Source organism: Rutilus rutilus (genome assembly GCF_951802725.1).
Source record: "Rutilus rutilus genome assembly, chromosome: 10".
Taxonomy (NCBI): Eukaryota; Metazoa; Chordata; class Actinopteri; order Cypriniformes; family Leuciscidae; genus Rutilus; species Rutilus rutilus.
Window position 1 is genome coordinate 38,424,360 of NC_140215.1, and position 23,342 is coordinate 38,447,701.

The 23,342-nt window shown below is 41.7% G+C and overlaps 1 protein-coding gene across 1 annotated transcript in view; it reads right to left on the minus strand.

Annotated features, from left to right (window-relative positions):
* LOC311298602 (sacsin-like) overlaps window positions 1–16,749 on the minus strand; it is a gene marked incomplete at its 3' end in the record, with an annotated part of 38,184 nt that extends 21,435 nt beyond the window's left edge. The window contains exons 1-5 of the mRNA XM_084421678.1: window positions 16,721–16,749; window positions 4,709–4,763; window positions 3,816–3,903; window positions 3,590–3,701; window positions 336–482 (exon numbers count right to left, since the gene is read on the minus strand). Of these exons, the coding sequence (XP_084277804.1) occupies window positions 336–482; window positions 3,590–3,701; window positions 3,816–3,903; window positions 4,709–4,743 (382 nt within the window). The 5' untranslated portion in view covers window positions 4,744–4,763; window positions 16,721–16,749. The remainder of the gene's footprint in view (window positions 1–335; window positions 483–3,589; window positions 3,702–3,815; window positions 3,904–4,708; window positions 4,764–16,720) is intronic.
* Window positions 16,750–23,342: the final 6,593 nt, after the last annotated feature.

The window sequence follows — 23,342 nt, forward strand, 5'->3', positions numbered from 1 at the left end:
AGATCAAGTAAGAGTTGTTAAAAAACAAGCAAGGTTTTTTTTTTTTTAATGGTGGCAGGGAAAGAGTTAAATTTATGTGTTTATATAATTATTATATAATATGAAATGTATACATTTTATGTTATTTTAGTTTTATTTAAAGTTTAACTTTAAGCAAGTGTTAGATGATGGAAAAGAAAATCTAAATGTAAAAAAAAAAAGGGAAATAAGCATACACATTTTACTATTAATAATAGACTTACCATTAAAAAAGGTTACTGTATTCTGTTACAGTCTTTTTCTGTACATCATTCTATGAAGGTTTGCTTTTCTAGTAACTTGTTAGTCTAGTTCACCTGTAATATGATAAACAGAGTTGAAGCCGATCCCAAATCTCCCGACTTTTGTTGGGTCATCCTGCTTGATGCTTCTGCCAACTCTCTGGATTCCCTCCCAGTCTTCCTCTGTGAAGGCTGCATCATTGAAGGCATAGAGAGCCGGTCCTGCGATCAAAGATACAAACAGATGATCAAACACAAATGACCAAACAACTTTGAAAATAACACAATTTGCCTATAGCTGTTACGAACTGCTCCGAGACACGAAGGTTGAGATCCAAATGCAGCTTTAATTAAGGGGCAATCCAGACACGTAATCCAAAATACAGGCAATAGGTCAAAACACAGGTAGGCCGTCCAAACAAACAAACAAACAAGGCAGGGGTCAGAGGCAAAAAATCGAAAAACCAAGAGACACGAAACCAGGGAAACCGTTGGGAAATGCAGTGCAACAGCATACAAAACTTTGCAGTGAGTGAATGAGTGAACATGGTATAAATAGGCTGAGACTAACAGGGTAATGAGACACAGGTGAATGCAATCAGTGATGATGAGTCCGGGCAGTGAGTTCTGGGAAATGTAGTTTGTGAGGGAGTGATAATAGTCTGGTGTGGAGTGCCCTCTGGTGGCTCTCAAGGGCACTCCAGCTGGTGACCGTTACAGTAGCGCAGTAAAGACTTTCAGTATCTGGTCAAATACTGGTCATGACAGAGAAGAATGAGTTATGTCTCCCATACTGTATTTACTGAATTCCCTTATTTTCAGCTCATTTTATTTTATTTTAGGACGAAACTGTGATTTTGACCTGGTTTTGAGATACAAAGAGTTTTGAGACACAATACTGGAGACTGGAGCTTTTCAAGAGAGAAGCACAGATGGCAGATATTAATGGCAAAATGGGTCCAATTTATTATTTTGGTTGCTCCTAAATCAACTAAGCTGCCAATTATCATCAATGTCCAATCAACAATCAGATATTTTTTTCCCATGCAAAAAGTTCTCATGATCCTCACAACCTTTACAGAGCTTCAGTTGAGCTTCAATCCACTCCTACTGATATAGTCACATATAATAAAGCTTATACTTATACTTAAACTCTTACACTGTTATTCACTAAACTGAAAGATAAGCAAATAGCCCATCTTGTTGACATAGTCTATTTGCACTAACTCCGCCCACTGACATCTGTTTGTGCCAGACTAAATCACTGCATTATTAACAGTAGCAATAGTGTAGGGGTAAAGTGTGTGGCAGAAAGTTTTGACCCAAATCGACCTGAGATCATAATCCGCCTTTTGCTGAACTCGCTCTACTTCCTTTTCCCATCGCATATCAGATCAGAAAGGCATGTATATTCAATAAAAATGAAGAAAACTTTCGAAAAGCGGAAATAAAGTGTCTAACTTGTGTTTAATAATAAAGTGTTTAGGGTTAGGGGTTGGTGTAGGCAGAGCCGTCGCAATTGGGTAGGCAAGGTAGGCAGCTGCCTGCTGGCCGCACGGTCGTTTAGGTTGTGTATCTGCCCTCGTCAAACAGTATCAACCACTGTAAACAAACCACCACAGTGAGACAGCGCTATCACTTTCCAGTACTGCTCCGTGAGAGGGTCCCCCCAAACTAGAGGGATTCCCCCATGCAACGACAAATACTATGAGTGCCCTAATCACTGTAATGTTGAAGTGACATCCACTAGCTGTCAGTGGAAGAGAAACTGTCGTTCCCACACTCAGCGCGCTACGCGGGCATTTAAATTTAAAAATGTCATCATGAAGCGCTCATACCTTTCAGGATTTTCCAAAAGACAGAAAGAAAGAAGAAGAGGAAAAACGCCAAAGAGACAGTGGCAGGTAAACCATTATTATCTCCAAATACAACTGTCTGACGTATTTTCACATCTCTGCGAATAAAGGCAAAAGCTAGAGAAGTGTTGTCACGGCTGTCTGCCCGCGGTCACAGTAAAAACTTTGTCAATTCCAAACAAAATGAGCTGGTCCTATGACTCCCATGCAGTTAGGTCCAAACAAAATAATACATCAAGTCCGGTTACATTTTAGGTGTACGCAGGCTATCAATTTCCGTTGGTGGTGTTTCTATTCCATCTGGAGAAAAATGCCCCTTTCCTTCGCGTTTGTCCTTCTATTCTTTTCCATCAACACTTTGTACCGTACGCAACAGGTAGGCCCTTGCACACTGAGTCCGAAATCCGAAATTTTCGCACGTTAAAAAATAAATACGACCTCACGTTATGTCAATCACGCTTGCACACTGCCTCCGAAACTTTCGTCCGTCAAAAAAAAAAAAAAAAAAACGGTCTGCGGTTTTCGCGTCCGTAGCAAGCATTTTGAATGGTGTTTTGACAATTTAGAGCCACCGAATCACGAATATTCATGAATACGAAAAAACGCATGCGAAAATTTCGGACACAGTGTGCAAGGACCTGTAGTTTTGCGTATGACGTTGCTGTCTGTGACATTATGGGAAGTGAAGTTCTTTTCCTGTAAAGTAAATATCGAATCCTCCACACTTCACTTTCATGATATGCTATGAGAATAACAATAAATGTATGGCTATTCACCAAATGTTGTTTTTTTTTTTTTTGCTTTATTAGGTGCTTTGCTTAAATTTCTTTCTGTGCCAATTGATAATTCATGACTCTTAAAATGCACCAGAATACAAGAAATCCCATCTGAATTTTAAAAATTTTCCTGAGGGAAGACTTGGGACCTCACTTCACTCTTTTGCCTAGGGCCCCCAAATATCTTGAAACGGCCCTGGGTGTAGGGACGGCTTTATTGTCCCAATAAGGCAGCATCCATTTAATAATTTTAATAAATATAATAATTTACACTCTATGTTATTATTGCATACCGTGTAATGTACAGCAACACTGAGGTGCAAATGCTATCTGACACTATTTGAAGTATAAATCGCATCTAACTACTATTTACACTTATTGTAGTGTAATTAGAATCTATTGCTACTTGCACGGTGTAAATATCATCTATCGCTAAGAAAATATGCTATTTTTCACACAAATAGCTGCTGCCAAAAAGTTGGATTTAATATAAAAACATACTGTAAATTTCAGAGCTCAAAACTCGCTTCCCATTAAAGAAAGGCAGAAGGTGTAGCTGCAAAACTCTTCATGGTTGTGACATATGAATGAGGACAAATGTAAAACCCTAGACTGTAATATCCTTTGTTGCGGGCTCTACAGTAAATTTATAAAGTTTAAGTCTAGTGTGATTTAAATCTGTTTGCAACACAAATACCTTGATACTTTCCGAGCTCTTCAGTCCACAGGCTCTGAGTCTCATAATGCCTCTCATCATGAATAAACACCACACGTGAAGCTCCTGCATCATCTGCATTCTGGATCAGCTCCTGGTACGTTACAGGATTAATATTAAACACTGATACGATGAGATATTTAAGATACATATCATTTAACAATGATGTGAAAGTATTCAGGCAACATTTAAACCTTTTTTAGCCTACCTTCAATATTTGTCCTCCATCTGGGTACCTTCTCAAAATCTCTTTCAGGTAATCAATGAATGGTGGAGACGTCGCACCAAATTTATTTCTGCATTGAACAATGTAATGTTAATCACAAACTGCACAAAACACAGACAGAGCAAATTCAAGGTTCATGTAATTGTCTCGTCTATTCAATTTTGCTTGTCCACTTGCTTGTTCAAATGGTTGTCCACTTGAAGTTAATCATCAATTACTAGTGTGTTTGTGCAATTTGCATTTACAAGATATAAGCATTCAAAACAATGATTTTGATGGCATCACTCTGCACTTCAGCTTCATCAGATTTTCTGTCCAATCAAATGCTCTCTAGAATTTGAAGCTCCGCCCCCTACATTATAAATAGATGCTGAAGCTGCAGCACATAGTGCATTCAGACAATGTAAATATGCTTTCCATTGGGGCGAATGAAGAGTCGGCACAGACCAGAAAACTTATCAGACCCATTTGAATTCTGCACAGAATGCTGTATTTTAAAGCAATATGGAGGAGATCAGGAGGAGAAACGGTTAGAGATTAGGAGGAAACTGAGGCTTTACCGAGCTCAACGGCTCTGGCTGAACTGTGATTTAAACTAAACACTATTGGCTATTTAAAAAGGGGAGGAGCTGATCGATATGCCCCGCCCTGTCTTCCTGATTCAGTGGACATTACGTCAACACATTGAATAATGCTGTGCGTTTCAAGGCACTCAGTGGGACTCTAAATGCAAACAGGGATGATTAACGTAACCAGGAACACGTGTGAACTCAATCAAAAAATGTGGAGGCAAACTAGCAAAGGGGAACACAGGCAAACAGGAACAAAACTGGACATAATCGTTACAAAAACATGTAGTGAATAAAACTACATACTTCTTTTTCTTCTTTTGCCTCGATGCTGAACTCATTGTTCTTCTTTTACATTCTCCTGTGTGGTAAAAAAAAAAAAAAGAAATCTGTTTAAAAAACAATTAACTTTAAAATTCTCCAAATTCTTAAAAGAAGAACTTTTCGAACAGTTATTCTGTGGAAACTGTTACAATACTGTAAATGTAATCTCAATAAAAAAGTAAAATATAATGGTTAAAAGATTACACACACCTCTCAGAATCTGCTAAATGTTAATCTTTGAAAAAAAAATAGATTTTTGAAGAATTTTTTTTTTTTTATGCGATCATAAAAATAAAAATAAATTCTTTATTTTGTACCGCTCTGAACAAGCTAAACAGCATAACAGATTTTTCCGTACAGTCGACAAGAGAAAATAATAACTGAATTTACACAACTGAACCAGGTCAGAGCACTGTGTGTTGTTGGTTGATCTACGAATGTTTTCATGTTTTGTGATGGTCTAGCAGTGAAACTGTCCGCTGTTCTTCAGAAACATCCTCCAGCTCCTGCACATTCTTTGATTTCCAGCATTTTCTGTTGCGATGCGTATTACTATACGAAAGGCGACGTTGGAGGAACTAAATCAACCAAAACGCCACTGCCTTAAACTTTTTAGCATGATTAGAAATTTGCGTCTGAAAAAACATTGATCTTATGAAAAGTGTTTTATATTATGTGGGTTGTTTTATACCCCTTTATAATTTTTGTCATGACTTTTTAAAATATTGGATCTTTAAATATTAATGGTTGTCGTAGTACAGTAGAAAGAAGTGATCTTTTCAATTATGTAATTCTTAAAAAGGCTGATGTGATCTTCAGGAAACGCACACAGATTTGCAGAATCAGTCACAGTGGTTTAGTGATTGGAAGGGTAATGTGCTTCTGAGCCATGGCACAAATGTTAGTGCAGGGGTAGCAATTTTGTTTTCACCCCGGGTTTGTGGTTTTTTAAAGAGTTATGAGATAATACCAGGGAGAATATTATGATTATGTTAAGGTTTTTCTCTGTTTAATGTGTATGCTCCAAATGATGGCCGTATTGCTTTTTTTTTTGAAAAACTATCAGATGTGTTATTGCACTGTCTCTGGGATAATATTATTATACTGGGGGGATTTAATCACACTTTAAATCAGCAATTGGATCGGAATCATAATGAACCACATCCTCCTTCAGCCAAGATTCTGAAAAGTATAGTTGATTGTTATAATTTTGTTATAAATTTGTGTAGAGATGCATTTTCTGGACTTAGACAGTATACTTATAATATACAGCCAAAGCTCCGTCGGCCGTGGAGCGTGGTCAACCGCAGATTGCACCATCAGCCAGCACAATTGCGTCCACTGGACCCGTCCGAGGGTGGAGAGGACTGGTGTCCAAGCTGGCTGATCTGCCACTGACATCTGCCCGAGCAGCCGATATCCCGAGATTTTCACTGGTCTCAGCGCTCTCAATTCCCCAGGCCCCCATGCCAGAATCTCGTTCCGCCAAGACCACCAATCCAGAGACTGTTCACGTCACGTCTGCCGATCCAGAGACTGTTCAGGTCTCGTCTGCCGATCCAGAGACTGTTCACATCAAGTCTGCCGATCCAGAGACTGTTCAGGTCTCGTCTGCCGATCCAGAGACTGTTCACATCACGTCTGCCGATCCAGAGACTGTTCACGTCACGTCTGCCGATCCAGAGACTGTTCAGGTCACGTCTGCAAATCCAGAGGCTGTTCACGTCACGTCTGCCGATCCAGAGACTGTTCACGTCACTTCTGCTGATCCAGAGACTGTTCACGTCACTTCTGCTGATCCAGAGACTGTTCACGTCACGCCCGCCGAGCCAGTGTCTCCGTACAAGATGGCCACTGCCGCCGAACCAGTGTTTCAGGACAAGATGGCCGCCGCAGAGCCAGTGTCTCAGGACAAGATGGCCGCCGCAGAGCCAGTGTCTCAGGACAAGATGGCCGCCGCAGAGCCAGTGTCTCAGGACAAGATGGCCGCCGCAGAGCCAGTGTCTCCGGACAAGATGGCCGCCGCAGAGCCAGTGTCTCCGGACAAGATGGCCGCCGCAGAGCCAGTGTCTCCGGACAAGATGGCCGCCGCAGAGCCAGTGTCTCAGGACAAGATGGCCGCCGCAGAGCCAGTGTCTCAGGACAAGATGGCCGCCGCAGAGCCAGTGTCTCAGGACAAGATGGCCGCCGCAGAGCCAGTGTCTCCGGACAAGATGGCCGCCGCAGAGCCAGTGTCTCCGGACAAGATGGCCGCCGCAGAGCCAGTGTCTCCGGACAAGATGGCCGCCGCAGAGCCAGTGTCTCAGGACAAGATGGCCGCCGCAGAGCCAGTGTCTCCGGACAAGATGGCCGCCGCAGAGCCAGTGTCTCAGGACAAGATGGCCGCCGCAGAGCCAGTGTCTCCGGACAAGATGGCCGCCGCCGCCGCCGAACCAGTGTCTCAGGACAAGATGGTCTCCGCCGAGCCAGTGTCTTCGGACAAGATGGCCACCGCCGAGCCGGTGTCTGTTCCTGTGCCTGAGCCGGTGTCTGTTCCTGTGCCATGGTCGCCTGCAGGGGCGTCTCCTCCCTGGCCTCCTGAAGGGTCGTCTCCTTCCTGGCCTCCTGAAGGGTCGTCTCCTCCCTGGCCGCCTGAAGGGTTGTCTCCTCCCTGGCCGCCTGAAGGGTCGTCTCCTCCCTGTCCGGCTGAAGGGTCGTCTCCTCCCTGGCCGCCTGAAGGGTCGTCTCCTCCACCCTGGTCGCCTGCACTGCCTGCTCTGCCCTGGTCGCCTGCACTGCCTGCTCCGCCCTGGTCACCTGCACTGCCTGCTCCGCCCTGGTCTCCTGCACTGGTCGCCTGCTCTGCCCTGGTCGCCTGCACTGCCTGTTCCGCCCTGGTCGCCTGCACTGCCTGTTCCGCCCTGGTCGACTGCACTGCCTGCTCCGCCCTGGTCGCCTGCACTGCCTGCTCCGCCCTGGTCTCCTGCACTGGTCGCCTGCTCCGCCCTGGTCGCCTGCACTGCCTGCTCCGCCCTGGTCGCCTGCACTGCCTGCTTCGCCCTGGTCTCCTGCACTGGTCGCCTGCTCTGCCCTGGTCGCCTGCACTGCCTGTTCCGCCCTGGTCGCCTGCACTGCCTGTTCCGCCCTGGTCGACTGCACTGCCTGCTCCGCCCTGGTCGCCTGCACTGCCTGCTCCGCCCTGGTCTCCTGCACTGGTCGCCTGCTCCGCCCTGGTCGCCTGCACTGCCTGCTCCGCCCTGGTCGCCTGCACTGCCTGCTCCGCCCTGGTCGCCTGCACTGCCTGCTCCGCCCTGGTCTCCTGCACTGGTCGCCTGCTCCGCCCTGGTCGCCTGCACTGCCTGCTCCGCCCTGGTCGCCTGCACTGCCTGCTCCGCCCTGGTCGCCTGCACTGCCTGCTCCGCCCTGGTCGCCTGCACTGCCTGCTCCGCCCTGGTCTCCTGCACTGGTCGCCTGCTCCGCCCTGGTCGCCTGCACTGCCTGCTCCGCCCTGGTCGCCTGCACTGCCTGTTCCGCCCTGGTCGCCTGCACTGCCTGCTCCGCCCTGGTCGCCTGCACTGCCTGTTCCGCCCTGGTCGACTGCACTGCCTGCTCCGCCCTGGTCTCCCGTCTTGCCGCAGTCTCCAGGTCCTCTTCCATTCCACGGACCTGGCCCTCCATCCCTCCCCCGTTTCACCTCTGCTCCACCACCCTCCTTGACCTTTATTTATTTTTGTGTGTGGAGCGTCTGGAATCCGCTCCTTAAAGGGGGGGCTCTGTCATGATTCCTGTCTTGTGTTCCCCTTGTCTTGTGTGGACTTGTGCCTGTTCTGTGTCGCCTTGTCCTGTTCTGTGCCATGTTTTGTAGTCCTTTGTAGTTTTCTAGTTTATTAGTCTTCCCAGGTGTTTCTAATTAGCCACACCCCCTTGTTATCTTGTTTAGCTTGTTGGTCCCTGTGTATTTATAGCCCTTGTGTTTCACTTGTTACTTTGCCAGTTGTTGTACGTGTAATGGTTGTATCTCTCTGTGATTCCCAAGGTTTTTTTCTTTTGTTCCTTTGTTCTTTGAGTTCTGTGTTCTCTGTTTTGTGTTTCTTTATTAAATCACCCTGCGTTTAGATCCTCGTCTTCGTCTGTCTTCCTCCGCAACATTACAATATGTCTGGAGCTAGACTTGGTCGGTTTTATACTGAATTATGTAATAGGGGAAGTTTTTTTAGAAATTCTATTTCACCCACTTTTCTCTCAGACCATCATTATATTTCTATTGCTATTTCTGTTGACTCCACTAAATCTTATAACTCACTTTGGCACTTTGATAACGGGTTACTTCAGGATCACTGCTTTATCCACTCTTTTCACCTCTTTTGGGATTCTTGGAGAGAGGAGAGAGTAAGATTTCCCATCTTTAAGTCAGTGGTGGGATGTGGGCAAGGTGCACATCAAGATATTTTGTCAGCAGTTTACTGCACATACCAGGGGTGCCCTAGTGGAGAAAATGAAAGCCCTTGAACAAGAAATCCTTGGACAAAGCAGTCACAGTGCCACAGGATTCATCTCCACTGATTCTTTTGAAAGAAAGACATTTCTTTTACGCAGCTTAGCGGAAGAACAAGGCAAAACTGCCCTTTTAAAGGGTTAGTTCACCCAAAAATGAAAATTCTGTCAGTAATTACTCACCCTCATGTTGTTCCAACCGCATAAGACCTTCGTTCATCTTCGGAACACAAATTAAGATATTTTTGATGAAATCTGAGTGCTGGATCACTCCTCCATAGGCTGCTAGGTGGCTGAAACTTGCTGGCCCAGAAAAGTTATTAAAGAGATCGTTAATAGAGTCCAAGTGACTACAGTGGCTCAATCTTAAGTATATCAAGCGACGAGAATACTTTTTGTTTGCAAAAACAAACAAAAATAACGACTTTATTCCACTATTCATTTCCTTCTCTCTGGACCTCTAGTTGGTTCACGTAGTGTTTTTGCCCAGCGCGTCTGTGTTACACATCACCACGTAGGCTCACTATTGGCCGACGCTGGTCATGTGTGTGATGCGTGATGACGTAAAACACAGACGCAGCGCAAAAACACTACGTGAACCAACTAGAGGCCCAGAGAGAAGGAAATGAATAGTGGAATAAAGTCGTTATTTTTGTTTGTTTTTGCGCACAAAAAGTATTCTCGTCGCTTGATATACTTAAGATTGAGCCACTGTAGTCACTTGGACTCTATTAACGATCTCTTAAATAACTTTTCTGGGCCAGCAAGTTTCAGCCACCTAGCAGCCTATGGAGAAGTGATCCAGCACTCAGATTTCATCAAAAATATCTTAATTTGTGTTCCGAAGATGAACGAAGGTCTTACGGGGTTGGAACAACATGAGGGTGAGTAATTACTGACAGAATTTTCATTTTTGGGTGAACTAACCCTTTAAGGGCCAATTCCACCTGCCTAAATGATATGGATTCTCCTACTGCTTTTCTCTCCGCATAAGTATCTTCATCAACTGAAGCTTCCAGATGGAAGAGTATTACAACACAAACAGAAATTAATGCTTTTGCTATTTCTTTTTATTTCTTTTTAAGATTTTTACCATTCAGAGCCATGTAATGGAGTAGAAGCTGATGTTCTACTGAGTGATTTACCACAATTATCAAACAGGGAAGAGATGGATCTTGAGAGCCCTTTGACAATGGCTGAACTTTCGAGAGCTGCCAGGAGTTGAATCCCAGAAAGTCACCTGGTTTTTGGCTGCAAGTATAAACAGTCATGGCGCGAACAGTGTGTGCTTGCCAATTTTTTAATGGGCCGAGCTAAGTTAGCAATCCTGAAAACACATCAATGTAAAAATGCTGGTCAAGATGTTGATTTGTTGTCTCTTTTTAAATCATTGGCAGAATTTAGACTTGCTATTGAATTTGCATATTACAAACACACTTATGTACCTTTTTTACAATAAGGTGGGGTGTGAGAGATGCTTTAGTGAAAATGAGTGAGTTTGGAAATATGGTTTTTAATTGGTAATTTAAAAAAATATATATTATTATTAAATTTTGTGTGGGTTTTGTACACTAGCTCTGTAATGTTTTTGAGAATGGGGTAAATGGGTTTTAAAAGTTAAAAGTCTCTCTCTCCATTATGATTCCAACCTGTGTTTCCCTTGTGTCTTGTGTGGACTTTTATTTCCTGTCTTGCTCCATGTTTTGCAGTTCTTTGTAAGTTGATTAGTCTCCCCAGGTGTTTCTTATTAGCCACACCCCCTTGTTATCTTGTTAAGCTTGTCTGCCTGTATATATATAGCCTTTTGTTTCACTTGTCAGTCATTGAATGGACATTTCCTGGTTTAGTGTGTTTCCTCCTGTTATGTGTTTTCATCAGTTACTTTGTGTTCTGACTTTAATAAATCTAACCCTGCACGTGGATCCATGTTACGCACTTTCTCTCCCTCCCTCTCCTGGTGTGATTCTTGGGGGTGAATGTGTGGAGTGAGCGTGGTTGGATTTGGAGTGAATCTTTTTTCTCTTTGTTTATTGTTTGTGTGTTTTTTGTTTTTGTTTTGTTTACGTTGTAGTTGTTTTTGGCCAGGAGCTATCTATTTTTACCAGGAGCATGATGGCCCTCTGCCGAGTTCAGTGTCGTCCGCAGGTAGTGTAGAGAAATGCTGCTTGTCAGTGGGCCATTTTGTTGGGCATGATATCATATTGTCTGCCTCCAGGATGAATAACGCTACAGTTATATTTCTCAGCACTGCTGGAAAGGCTAACAAACTAGTTGAAGCAGGGATAGTTGTTGATGATCTTTTTACCCCTGTCCTTCCACTTTCTACACCATCAAAGAGTCACATTATCCAATGTACAGTACCACCGCTCTTAAGTGATGAGATATTAGCCAAAACTTTGTCTCGTTATGGCAAACTGGTCTCTCCCATTAAAAAGATCCCTATTGGCAGTGAATCGCTTTTTTACTAAAACATGTTGTTTCGTTTAGGCGTTTCGTTTACATGATTATGAATGACGATGCTGATTTAGATGTTTCCTTGCATTTTCGGGCTGATGAGTATGATTACATTATTTACGTAACAACTGACAAAATGAAATGAAAATCCGTCAGCTGATGGTGACAGTCGCTGTCGGAAGTGATGTGGTAGTTAATGCTGAACCCAATGAAGCAGAACCGTCAGACGAGGCTCCGGGTGTATCATGGTTACAAGCAGTGAAGGACAAAAATGATGATGATTTTCCTGTGATCACGGTAACTGATGGTAAAGAATTAGCAATTGAAAACACCGTTATCAGTGTAGAAGTGTCTAATGTTCAGGCAGGTTAGGTTCAGTTTCTTCGTTAACAATTCGTTACACAGAACTTAATTATATTAAATATTAATAAAAATGATTCACACCTTCACAAACATTCAGTGTAAAAAATGGCATTACATTATTTATAGAAAGTTTATTTGATTCACAGCTTATTTAGAGTTTTGACCTCGACAACCCAACTGCATTTACCGCAAACAGTCTAAACTAAAAGATTTTGGTAATCGTTCTACACATTGTCATATAGATAACCTGAAAATACAGTTGTTTATTAAGGTTAAATCTTGCTAACCACTCTTACTAAAAAAATGGGGCACACTTACATTCTCATTTTAAGAGGTGTTAAATGTGGTTTGATTTGTTTACATTAGTTAACATATTAGGCTAACAAACATGAACCACAAGCAATACATTTGTTACTGTTATTTATTAATCTTTGTTAATCTTAGTTGAACAAACAATGAACAGCTGTATTTTTATTATGTTACTTCACACAGTGCATTAGGCTAACTAATGTTAACAAATACAACTTTTGATTTAAATAATGTAGGCTACTAGTAAATGGTGAAAAGTAAATGGTGAAATTAACATTAATAAAGATTAATAAATGCTGTAGAAGTGCAGTTTATTAATAGTTAATGTTAACTAATGTAGTTAACTAGAGTTTAATAAATGGAACCTTATTGTAAAGTGTTACCGATTTGTTATACACCGATTCAGTGTTGGACAGATCAGTTGTTTTAACCATTCATTAAATGGAATCGGTTCAAAGGAGTCATAGTTCGCGAATCGGACGTGTCATTTGCGTACTTGTACGCGTTGTGTGATTCATCCAGCGGTAGTTCAGTAAAAAAAATCTCTGAATGCTCCACGTGAAACTTCGGTCTTTGGATCTTTTACCATTGTGTCAATTCTCAATTGATTTTGATTAATATGCGCGAGGGAGCGAGAGAGAGAGCAAGACAGTTTGAAGACGCGCGCGCACAACCGGGCCTCTCTCTCTCTGCTCGTTCTTTCAGTAATGTGCGCCCTATCGCAAGCGCAGCAGTCATATACATCACTCACTGATCAAATAAGGCTTTGGCGAGACAAAAATTCGCTTGTGAGAGAGACGCGTGAGTGACAGAGAGACGGAGGGAGAGCAGGGAAAGGAAATGCAGCTGAATGAATACGCTGCGTGTTTTAAATAGTGTAAAAAAATGTATTTATAACGAAACGCAATATGTGGCGGCCGGTGTTGATTCTGTGGCGCACCGCCACGATTTAGTCTTTGTGTGGGAAACACTGTACCCAGCACGCAGGGTGGAATGTTTCAACCTTGAGATGGCAAGAGGGGTCTTGCCGAGGGAAAACAAAGCCAATCATGAGGGCTGACCAACTGGGCATGCACTCTGGTGACGGTATCAACAGTGCTGGAGGAACTCAGGGTTTAAGGAGAACTCATCTGAGTGAAATAATGCACGTATACAGTCCGTGGAGTGAAATGGCGCAGCAAGCAATGACTGGTCCAGGTCCTACTTACTGGCTAGTGGAAGCGAGTACATAAGAGGACACTGGCTCTACACGGAGATTATAGAATCTCGTGAAAGTGTTGGGTGTCACCCAGCCGGCAGCTCTGCAGATGTCTGTTAGCAAGGCACCATGCGCTAGAACCCAGGAGGAAGCCACACTCCTAGTGGAGTGTGCCTTCACCCCTGGGGGGCATGGTCGAACCTGCGTCTGGTAAGCCAAGACAATGGCGTCCACTATCCAGTGAGACAACCTTTGCTTGGAGAGAGCCTTTCCCTTCAGCTTCCCACTATAACAGAAAAAGAGCTGGTCTGAGGTCCTGAAACACTGCATTCTATCTATGTAAGCACGGAGGGCGCGTACTAGACAGAACAGTGGGTCTGCCTCCTCCAAGGGCAGCGCTTGCAGGTTCACCACCTGATCCCTGAAAGGAGTGGTGGGAACCTTGGGCACGTATCCAGGCCGGGGTCCAAATTCTAGGCACGCTTCGTCAACAGAAAATGCCTGCAGGTCCCCTACCCTCTTGATGGAGGCCAAAGCGACCAGGAGCGCTGTCTTCATCGACAGGAACTTAAACTCCACTGATTGCAATGGCTCAAAGGGAGCACTCTGCAGGGCTGATAAGACCACTGTGAGGTCCCAAGAGGGTATAAGAGGAGAGCGAGGAGGATTTAGTCCCTCGCCCCCCTCAGGAACCGGACGACCAGGTCATGCTGTCCCACCGTTTTTGACTCCACAAGGTCGTGGTGCGCAGAGATGGCGGCCACGTAAACCTTCAGGGTGGAAGGAGACAGCCTTCGTTCCAACCCTTCTTGAAGGAAGGAGAGCACGGACGGTCGATTTTCTGGAGTCTTCTCGGCAAGAAGAACACCAAGTGATGAAGAGGTTCCACTTCACCGCATAGGCGTGTCTCGTAGGAACGCCTAGTGCGAGTGATGGTAGCCACCACCTGAGGTGGTAGGGTACTCAAACCTGCCGCATCCCATCCAGAACCCACACATGCAGGTTCCTGGGACGTGGGTGCCCCGTCTCTGAGAAAGGAGGTCCTTCCTCAGAGGAATTGGCCAGGGAGGGGCTGTCGTGAGGAGCACCAGCAGCTGAACCATCTGGGGATGGAGTCTCCATTCCCCAGGAAGTGGCTGAAACTGTGAGAGCTCATCGGCTGCACGGTTCAGCTCTCCCGGGATGAGAATGGCTCGAAGCTACCTCAGATGCTTCTGACTCCATAGGAGGAGATAGCGGGCGAGTTGCGACATATAACGAGAATGTAGACCACCTTGTCGGTTGATGTACGCTACTGTCGCTGTGCTGTCTGAACGGACTAGTACATGTTGGTCCTTGAGCAACGCCCGGAAGAGGTGCAGAGCCAAGCGTACTGCCAGCAACTCGAGGCAATTGACATGCAAAAGACGTGTCCAGGAGCTCGCAGCAGAATGTCCATTGCACATGGCACCCCAGCCCGTGGTGTAGGCAAACACGATCCGGCCGACGTGATCTCTATGTGGCATTGGGACCATTATGAATTAATAATTGAAAGTATGGATAATCAAAGGTCGAAATTAAGTCAATCAATATTTATGAATGTTTTATATAAGAAACGTGATCTAAATTTGATAATCATTTGAATTTGGAGTCAGATTAAGCGCAGAGCTAAAGTAATATTGAAACTAAATTCTAATAAATTAAGTGAACTTCACTGGAGCGCTGAAAAGACATTCACGCATTATCCCTTCGCCCACATTGGATCGTTGGATTCCATTGTTGGGTACTGTATATCACTGAGCGAAACTTGATGCAAAACTTTAACTGCAGAGGGCAAAAGATCTCAAGGTGGCCAGTTTTGTTGAAGCCAGAATTTCTCGTAAGAGACAGATGGAGAAATCTGTATAAACCTCCAGTAGAGAAAAGAACAGCAGATCTTCAATGGAGAATTATTCATGGTGCAATAGCTGCAGACAAACATGTGGCGCACCTGAACCCAGCAGTAGGGGTGGGATGTAGGTTTTGTGGAGAAGAAGAGAATTTAAAACATTTGTTTTTAAAATGTAAAAGATCGGGAGGTCTTTTTGATGTTCTTAATAGAATATATAATTTTTCAAAAAGAAGGAAGATGTGTCTGTTAAATGATTTAATAGGAACTGCGAAATTGGCAATATGGAAAACCAGAAAAAATCAAGGGTTACAGCTTAATAGTATTAATGTTGATTATTATGTATTGATTTAATCTATAGTATTAAAGTGATGTTAATGAAATTAGTAGGTGATTGACTAAAATAGAATTTGCATACTATAGTCTTGTAAATAATGAGATGGGTTTCAATGATCTGTGGTGTGTTAATGTTTTGTGTATTGTTTCTGATGGACATCTGGCTTTGGAAATTTTTTTTTTTCATATATATATATATATATATATGTATGTGTGTGTGTGTGTGTGTGTGTGTGTGTGTGAATTGTTGAAGATTATGAAGTGTTGTTTTTTAAATAAAGTTTTGTAAATCTCTCTCTCTCTCTCTCTCTCTCTCTCTCTCTGTGGATCTAATCAGTGAAGCTAGAAGGTCCAACAACACCCTACGCTCCACCCCTTAGATCCACAGAGCTCCCCTTTGGATCTGCACCACTTGCATACACACATTCAATGTTCAAATAAAATGTTAGATCTCATTCTGAACAACTTTCCCTCAAGAACCAGTGGTTTCAATCAAAATTTGAAATAAATATTTGAAATTATATTAAAAAAATTAAAAAAAAATTCACTCAACCAATCGTTAGCCTATATTTTCTGTCTGAAATTGCAAAAAAAAAAAAAACCTTTCATTTAAATCATGCTTAATGATTTAATCATTATAAATAATACATTATATTTGCATGCATGCACTTAAAGGTCTTAATGCGCTTGAACCTCGACAACTGGTATTAAATACATTTTAAAGATTGTTTGTAAAGACAAATGTTTTTCAGAAGACAAAATAAGAACAATTGTGGACTATATATATAAATCTGTTATGTAAAATGGCTTATTCATATTTGTGCTAAATAAAAACAACAACAACAATTATGATCCCTCTTTTTACTTTTTAAAGAAAAATACATATTATTAATGTTATGTTGTTGAGTTATATTATAGTCTATTACATTATAGTATTATATTATATTAATAACATTTCAAAAACTTCCTACTTCTACATGCGGTAATCTCCTACCTTCAGTGGTCCTGATGCTGAGTGAGTGCAGAGTGCAGAGTGATGCGATCAGGAGGAGACTGATAAAGCCTCTATAGGTTTCTGTTCACTGGAAAGATTCTGTTTAGCAAAAACGAAACTTACACTCCTCCTTCACTCATATTTCAATCAATGACTTGTCAAATAAACCATTTTTCATTCAAAATAGCACCGTTTTTTTACTAAACCAGACACCTAAAGTAACTGTTGCAAACCAAAAACAGGATACTTGAAAATCATGGTTAATTTGTGGTTACCATGGTTCCCTTTTCACAATCCCGTTTCAGTCCCTGATGGTAATTATAGGTGTGGACAATGTGCACAATGTAATTTTACAAATAAATGTCATACATTTAGCCATCCCCATTCTGGGAAACAGTTAAAAATTAAGGGAATAATTTTGTGTAACACCAAAAATGTAATTTATATGATTAAATTCCCATGAGTTTTAGCATACATAGGTAAAACTCAGCGTTGTTTGAAAACGCGCATTGCAGAACATAGAAGCAATATACATTTGAATGACCAAAAGAATCCCATTACTGTCCATTTCAATGCAATGAGAACGCTCGCGGGGGTGAAAACGCACAAATATTTTATCAAATGTGCCTTTCGTTTAGACGACGATGGCATTTTTGGGGCTTAAAAACGCAAAAACCACCCTCCAGAGTGGAAATCTTAAAAACGCTCCACAGTCACGTCTAAAGGGTAAAAGCCATAGACTGTAAAAAAAATATGGACGTAGCATCCGTGTCGTCACCCGTAGGTTTCTGAAGAGCATTTTTGAAGCCTAAAGTGGGCGGAGCATCACTCATCTTGGCCTTGCGTCACTCCTGGATAACAGACAATGGGCAAAGAGGCGGGGCGTGAGTGGAGCTGAGGAGCTTGGCTATCTGAAATCACGCCCACCTAGCTCTACGTGATCGAGTTAGCTCAGGCTGGGGAGGTAATGCTAACGTTATGCTACTGACAGTACCAAGTCTGCGACTGCACAGGGCCTCGCGCTAAAGCCCTTCGAAATATTATAATAGTTAAAAGACATGGCTACAAGTGAGACTGTGTATCGTGATTCTGTACTATTCTGCTAGTTGAAAATGTATTATGCAGTAACTTAATATTACTCTGAGAGAGTGTGTGTGACAGTGATTTATGTGCATAACGTTACATGTCAGTCACTCTTTTTTATAGTCTATGGTCCGTCAGCGCGGCATCGCTCGTCAAGTTTGTAGAGAGCTTATTCAGTCCATTTTAAATTCTGATTTTGGCCGCCTCTCAAATGGGTTAAACCATAGATATATTGCCTATGAAGTTCAAGTAAATGCGCTAGAAAATCCGCGCTCATTCAAGGATGTGCATTTATTGCATGGACAGAGAAAGCGCCGACACCTGCAGGATTTCACCTGATGGTACATAAGCATATTATAATCTATATGTTCCGTGAGAGCAAAACGAATGAGCCTTTATTGACGTTTTTAAATCTGAAAACTGCAAAAAGCAACAAAATTGTCAGACATCCATTAGTGCATGTTCACAGAGGAAAACAACTGAAATACAGCGCTGGTTTGTTCTCTCGAATGATACTCGATGACAACGACGGAATCCTAAGCCGTGGGCGAAGTAATGGGTGTATTAAATTGTATGAAATAATCCCCAAAAAAGGCACAAAACACGGCAGAGAAGGCAAGTTCAGCAGCTAACACTTGCTGAGGTGAAGTGACGGCTAGCATTGACATCAGCGGCAACCCACCTGTCACTCAAGTGGCCACACCCTTAATTATGCAGAACTTTAAATATTAATCAACGAAACGGATGAGTTATAAAAAAATTCACCCCCTCACAGTTGTTATGAAGGTCAAAATTAGCTGTATAGACCAAAGCCACATAGAGAACCAGGCTGTAAACATGTTTTTTTTCTGCTGTAAAATTGGTCATTTCAACATGGGGGAGATACAGATTTGACTCACTTGTGCAGTCAGCCTCAAGCGGCTAGTCAATGAATTGCAGTTTAACTCACTTCCATGTTGGTTTCAAGAGAGAGACGGGGAGGTTGCCGCTTGGTAAAAACGCAAAAGTCTGCTAGACTGCTAGGTTGTACGCAGGCACGCGGACATGGTGTTGTTGTGTGGCAGTGCTTCACATTGCCACCTAGCTGCCTGGAGTGCATACTACATCGAATTTCACACACGTTTGCGTCACCATATGCACACATATTTCCCCCCCATAATGCTCGTCTAAACGCAGAATAAAAAGTGATAACGCAACGCCACGTTTGAGTTTTCTCTTCAGATCGTTTCTGTGTAAACATAGCCTCAGAGTACCCAGGAGGGCTGATGACATTAATAAGATCTTACTACAGAGGGAAGCTTTTTATATACATACACTTAATACTCTTTCTCCAAAAGGTTTAAATATGGAGTTTGACTTGAAAATCTTCTTGTGAATATCTTTTGTGTTTTTTTTTTTTTCTCTTTCTTTCAATCATGTTGGTTCAGGATCATGTATCAAGTGGTTATCTGTGTGTGATTAAGTCGTTACTGCACGGAATGATTGAGTAATTAGTTCATTAATGAGGTCAGGTGTGATGGTTCACACTGATATAAATTGAATCTGTCTATGATTGTTGCTTGCCTGACGAAGACCCTTTGGGTCGAAACGTTGCTCTTTTAATAAATCTTTGGGAGCAGAAGTAGCAGTGTGCCTATTTTTGTTTATTTTGAGTTACCATGGTTTAACAACCATAACCTTATTTTTTTGTGTAGTAAAACCATGTTTCATTTTTGTAAGAGAAATGACACCTAGATGACTAAATAGAAAAGAGCAGAACATTTAAAGAACAGGCTTATACTATATAGGCTTATACTAGTCACTCTTCAAAATCGAAAAGAGAAAGAAACAAAAGAAACAAGGATTCTGAAAGCTTTGTAAAACGTTAGAAGGAGATCCTTTTTAATGTATTATGATGTACCTTGCAAAAAATACTGTAATAAATGTAACATGCTGGAATCTTTACTCTAGGGGATAACTAGGCTACCTAAGTAAATATAATTAGGCTACTTTTATTTTGATAGCATGGCAGTGACTAGGCTGCTTTCTGAATGGCTTCCACCATGAAAGAGAGAAACTGATTTCCCTTTGTTTACAGTGTATTACATCTAGCAGTGACAATATCGCTGTCAGCTCGTGTGACTTTCACCAAAAACCTGAAAATGCTGAGGTGTATTTCATGGCGCCATATTCTACATCCATGTTCGTTCATCTGTGGTGAATTAGCTTATCTCACCATAACCAGAGTCTGACTCTTGTGCACTGAATAATGTAACGAGATACTCTGAAAGCGGTGAGTCTGCATTTTTGCAGTCTTGGATGTTGTGTAATCACGAACAGGAAATTATTCAAATGAATGGAGATCCTCATGTAGGCTACTATGTGTAGAGGAAATTAATTCTTCCCTCCTTTATTAAGTCATTTATTAATTTTGAGTTATTTAGGATTTTGGCTAAACTTGAAATAAGAAAATCTGTAATAATGTATGATAACAGCTGAGACGTCAAAGGAAGTAGATAAGAAATAATATGTCACACTTTTAAGAGCCCTTCATAAAATTCAGCCACTGGAAAAACATCTGCTATGTGATGAAATATTTGCAATTTAAATGTAAAAATCATAATGCAGTGTAGCAAACCTTTCGTTTACCACAAGCTGATTGGTTGGACAGATTTTGTCATTAATATCCACCAGCTAACAAAAATATGTTCTAAGAACATTTGGTAACATTCTCATTGAGTTATGAAAATTTAATTTATTAATTTTCTCTGAAGGTTCAAAACATCCAGTTTTTTAAAATGTTTTTTCTTGGTTATGCGAACATTAAGAGAACATTGCATTTCATCGTTTAGCAAGCAGTGTTACTTTTGAATGTTCTCTGAACGGTCCCAAAACAAGTAGCTGACATTTAAAAAATGTTAGACAAACGTCAAACCAAAAGCTTTCAGAGGAAACGCTCCATGAATGATGTTTAAATAATGTTTTTGAGTTAACGTTTTGAGAGCATGCATTATTAAAGACCAGATAACTTTGATCAAACATTCTAATAACGTTATTCAGGGATGCAAACTTGTCACCTTTCGGCGAAATTCGCCGCTTTGGAGCCAAAATAGGGCGGTTTCACGGTCTTTGGACAGGGTCACGGTGAATGACAGCATAAAAAATTGAGAATCACGCCTTCTGAGTTGTCAAAAAAAACAAAAACACCCGCCTCATGGCTTTGAAGAAAGTGCATCGCTCCTGGGAAGAGTGAACACGACAGAAGAGATCCATCTCTGGGAGATCTGCCCGCATACCGTAGGGTAGATGTCTCTTAAAGTAACGTTATGATATTTAATTCATTTAAAATAGTAAATATTTTTAGCAAAGACTGATTTATAACATTTTAGACATTTATAAATAGACTAATTTATATTAAATAGAACATTTTGTCAGAACCTCAAGTAAATGAAGTGTTATTTTGTTTAGTTGTCTAATAGTTTGTTTTCAGAGCCGTGATCTGTATTTAGAAAAGAAATCCAGATTATCCAGAATCATAAATTAAGATTAAAAGAATTTAATATATTTGGCTTCCAATTTATACCATTAGCACTGTTTCTAATATTAAAATGTACAATATTGCAGACTAGGACAAAGTCTTTATGTAGTTACATTAACAAAGCTTTGGGACAATTGTAATGCATGATAATCCAGGATTCTGAAATATTTTCTTATTTTCAAGACGTGGTGTTTCGCATCCAGTGTGTGAAGCTCTGCAAACCACTTTAGGTATGCTCCTCTAGAGCCCTGAAGAGACACATGACCAACATATATTTAGAAAGATGACACTTGAGAGTTTACACAAGTGTGATCATGTATGATCATGCCATACGGTGTAAAAATTATAGTAAAGTTATGAATGAAGTGTTTCGTTTTGCAAAAGATCTGAGGTGTTCTTCTACGTCTGCTTCTTCTACTTCTACTACTGCTACTGTGTGTGAATTGTGTGTAGTGTTTAGACAAAATATGCCTCGTTTTTAAAATCGTGCTTAAAGGAATAGTTCACTTAAAAATACAAATTCTGTCATCATTTACTCACCCTCAAGTTGTTTCAACCCTGTATGAACTTCTTTCTTCTGCTGAATACAAAAGAAGATATTTTGAAGAATGTCAGTAACCAAACAGTTGATGGACCCCATTGACTTCCATAGTATTTTTTCACTCTGTGGGAGGGCTGTGCAATTAATTGAATTTCGATTTCGATTTTGGCTCCCAACGATCACCAAAATAGTACAATCGAGTAAAAACGATTATTTTGCCATGTTCTGTTTTGTAAGAACACTCTTATTTTGTCTTGTGTTCTGAATGACAAGCGCACGTGCAATGTCTTCCCAAAACCATAAAATCTCTCAGCCTATACAGTCAGGGAGGCGAGTCGTGTGGATATCATCCGCTGAAATTTAAAAACTCTGCGCGAGTAAAGATGGCAGAAGGAGGGCAGCCACAGCAGCGTTTGGTGAGCAAAAAAGGCAAAACCAACTCCTTTGTCTGGGAGCAGTTTGGCTTTGAGGAATCAGACGACGAGCAGAAACATGCTACAGTACGTGCAAGATTTGCTACATGGTAGTTGCTGCAATGCATGGGAACACCACAAATTTGTTCAACCACTTGAAAATTAAACACCGAGTGACCTATGACAATCTAATAAAGAAACAGCAATCCACAACCCCTTCAAAATCCTCCGTAACTCAGGCATCCATAACAGACACACTGTACAGCGAAAAAAAAAAAAAAAAAACTGATTCCGTTGCCTATTATTTAGCTAAGACATGCGCCCCACTAGCATAGTTGACAACCCTGGATTCAAGAAAATGGTCAATACGTTGGATAAGCGCTATGCTTTGCCATCTCGACACCATTTCTCTTTGAGTTGCTCTGTCAGATGGCTAACGAGGTGACCAAAGCAGAATACTTCACAATCACGACGGATCTGTGGTCTAGTCGAACCATGGAGCCATATATTAGCCTCACAATCCACTATATTGATGCCGATTTCCGTTTGAATACCAAATGCCTCCAAACGGCGTTTATTCCCGAAGACCATACGGGCCAAAACATCGCCAATGGACTGAGGGAAGCTTTGGTTGCATGCGGTTTAAACGAAGAAAAGCTAATCTGCATTACTTTGGACACTGCCTCAAACATAAAGCTGGCGGCTGAGCTAAATGGATGGATAAGGCTTCAGTGCTTCGGGCACAGACTCCACTTGGCTATAGGTGAGTGTTATAGGACGTTACTTATGATATGTGGTGATTTAATTATGTGTAAAACAACAGTTACAACAATACTAGGAATACTAATAAATAATAATATGACAGTTAGGCTACATGTGATTGTTTTTCTCACACTAGCCTTATTCTACCATTAGGCTACTACTACTAGCTTAGGCTAGTACTAGGCTAGCCTACTACTATTATATACTATAATAATAATAATAATAACAACAACAACAACACACACGCCACAAATGGCAAGTAATGCTTTGATGAAGGTTGTGATAATCATAGTGATGCTAAATATG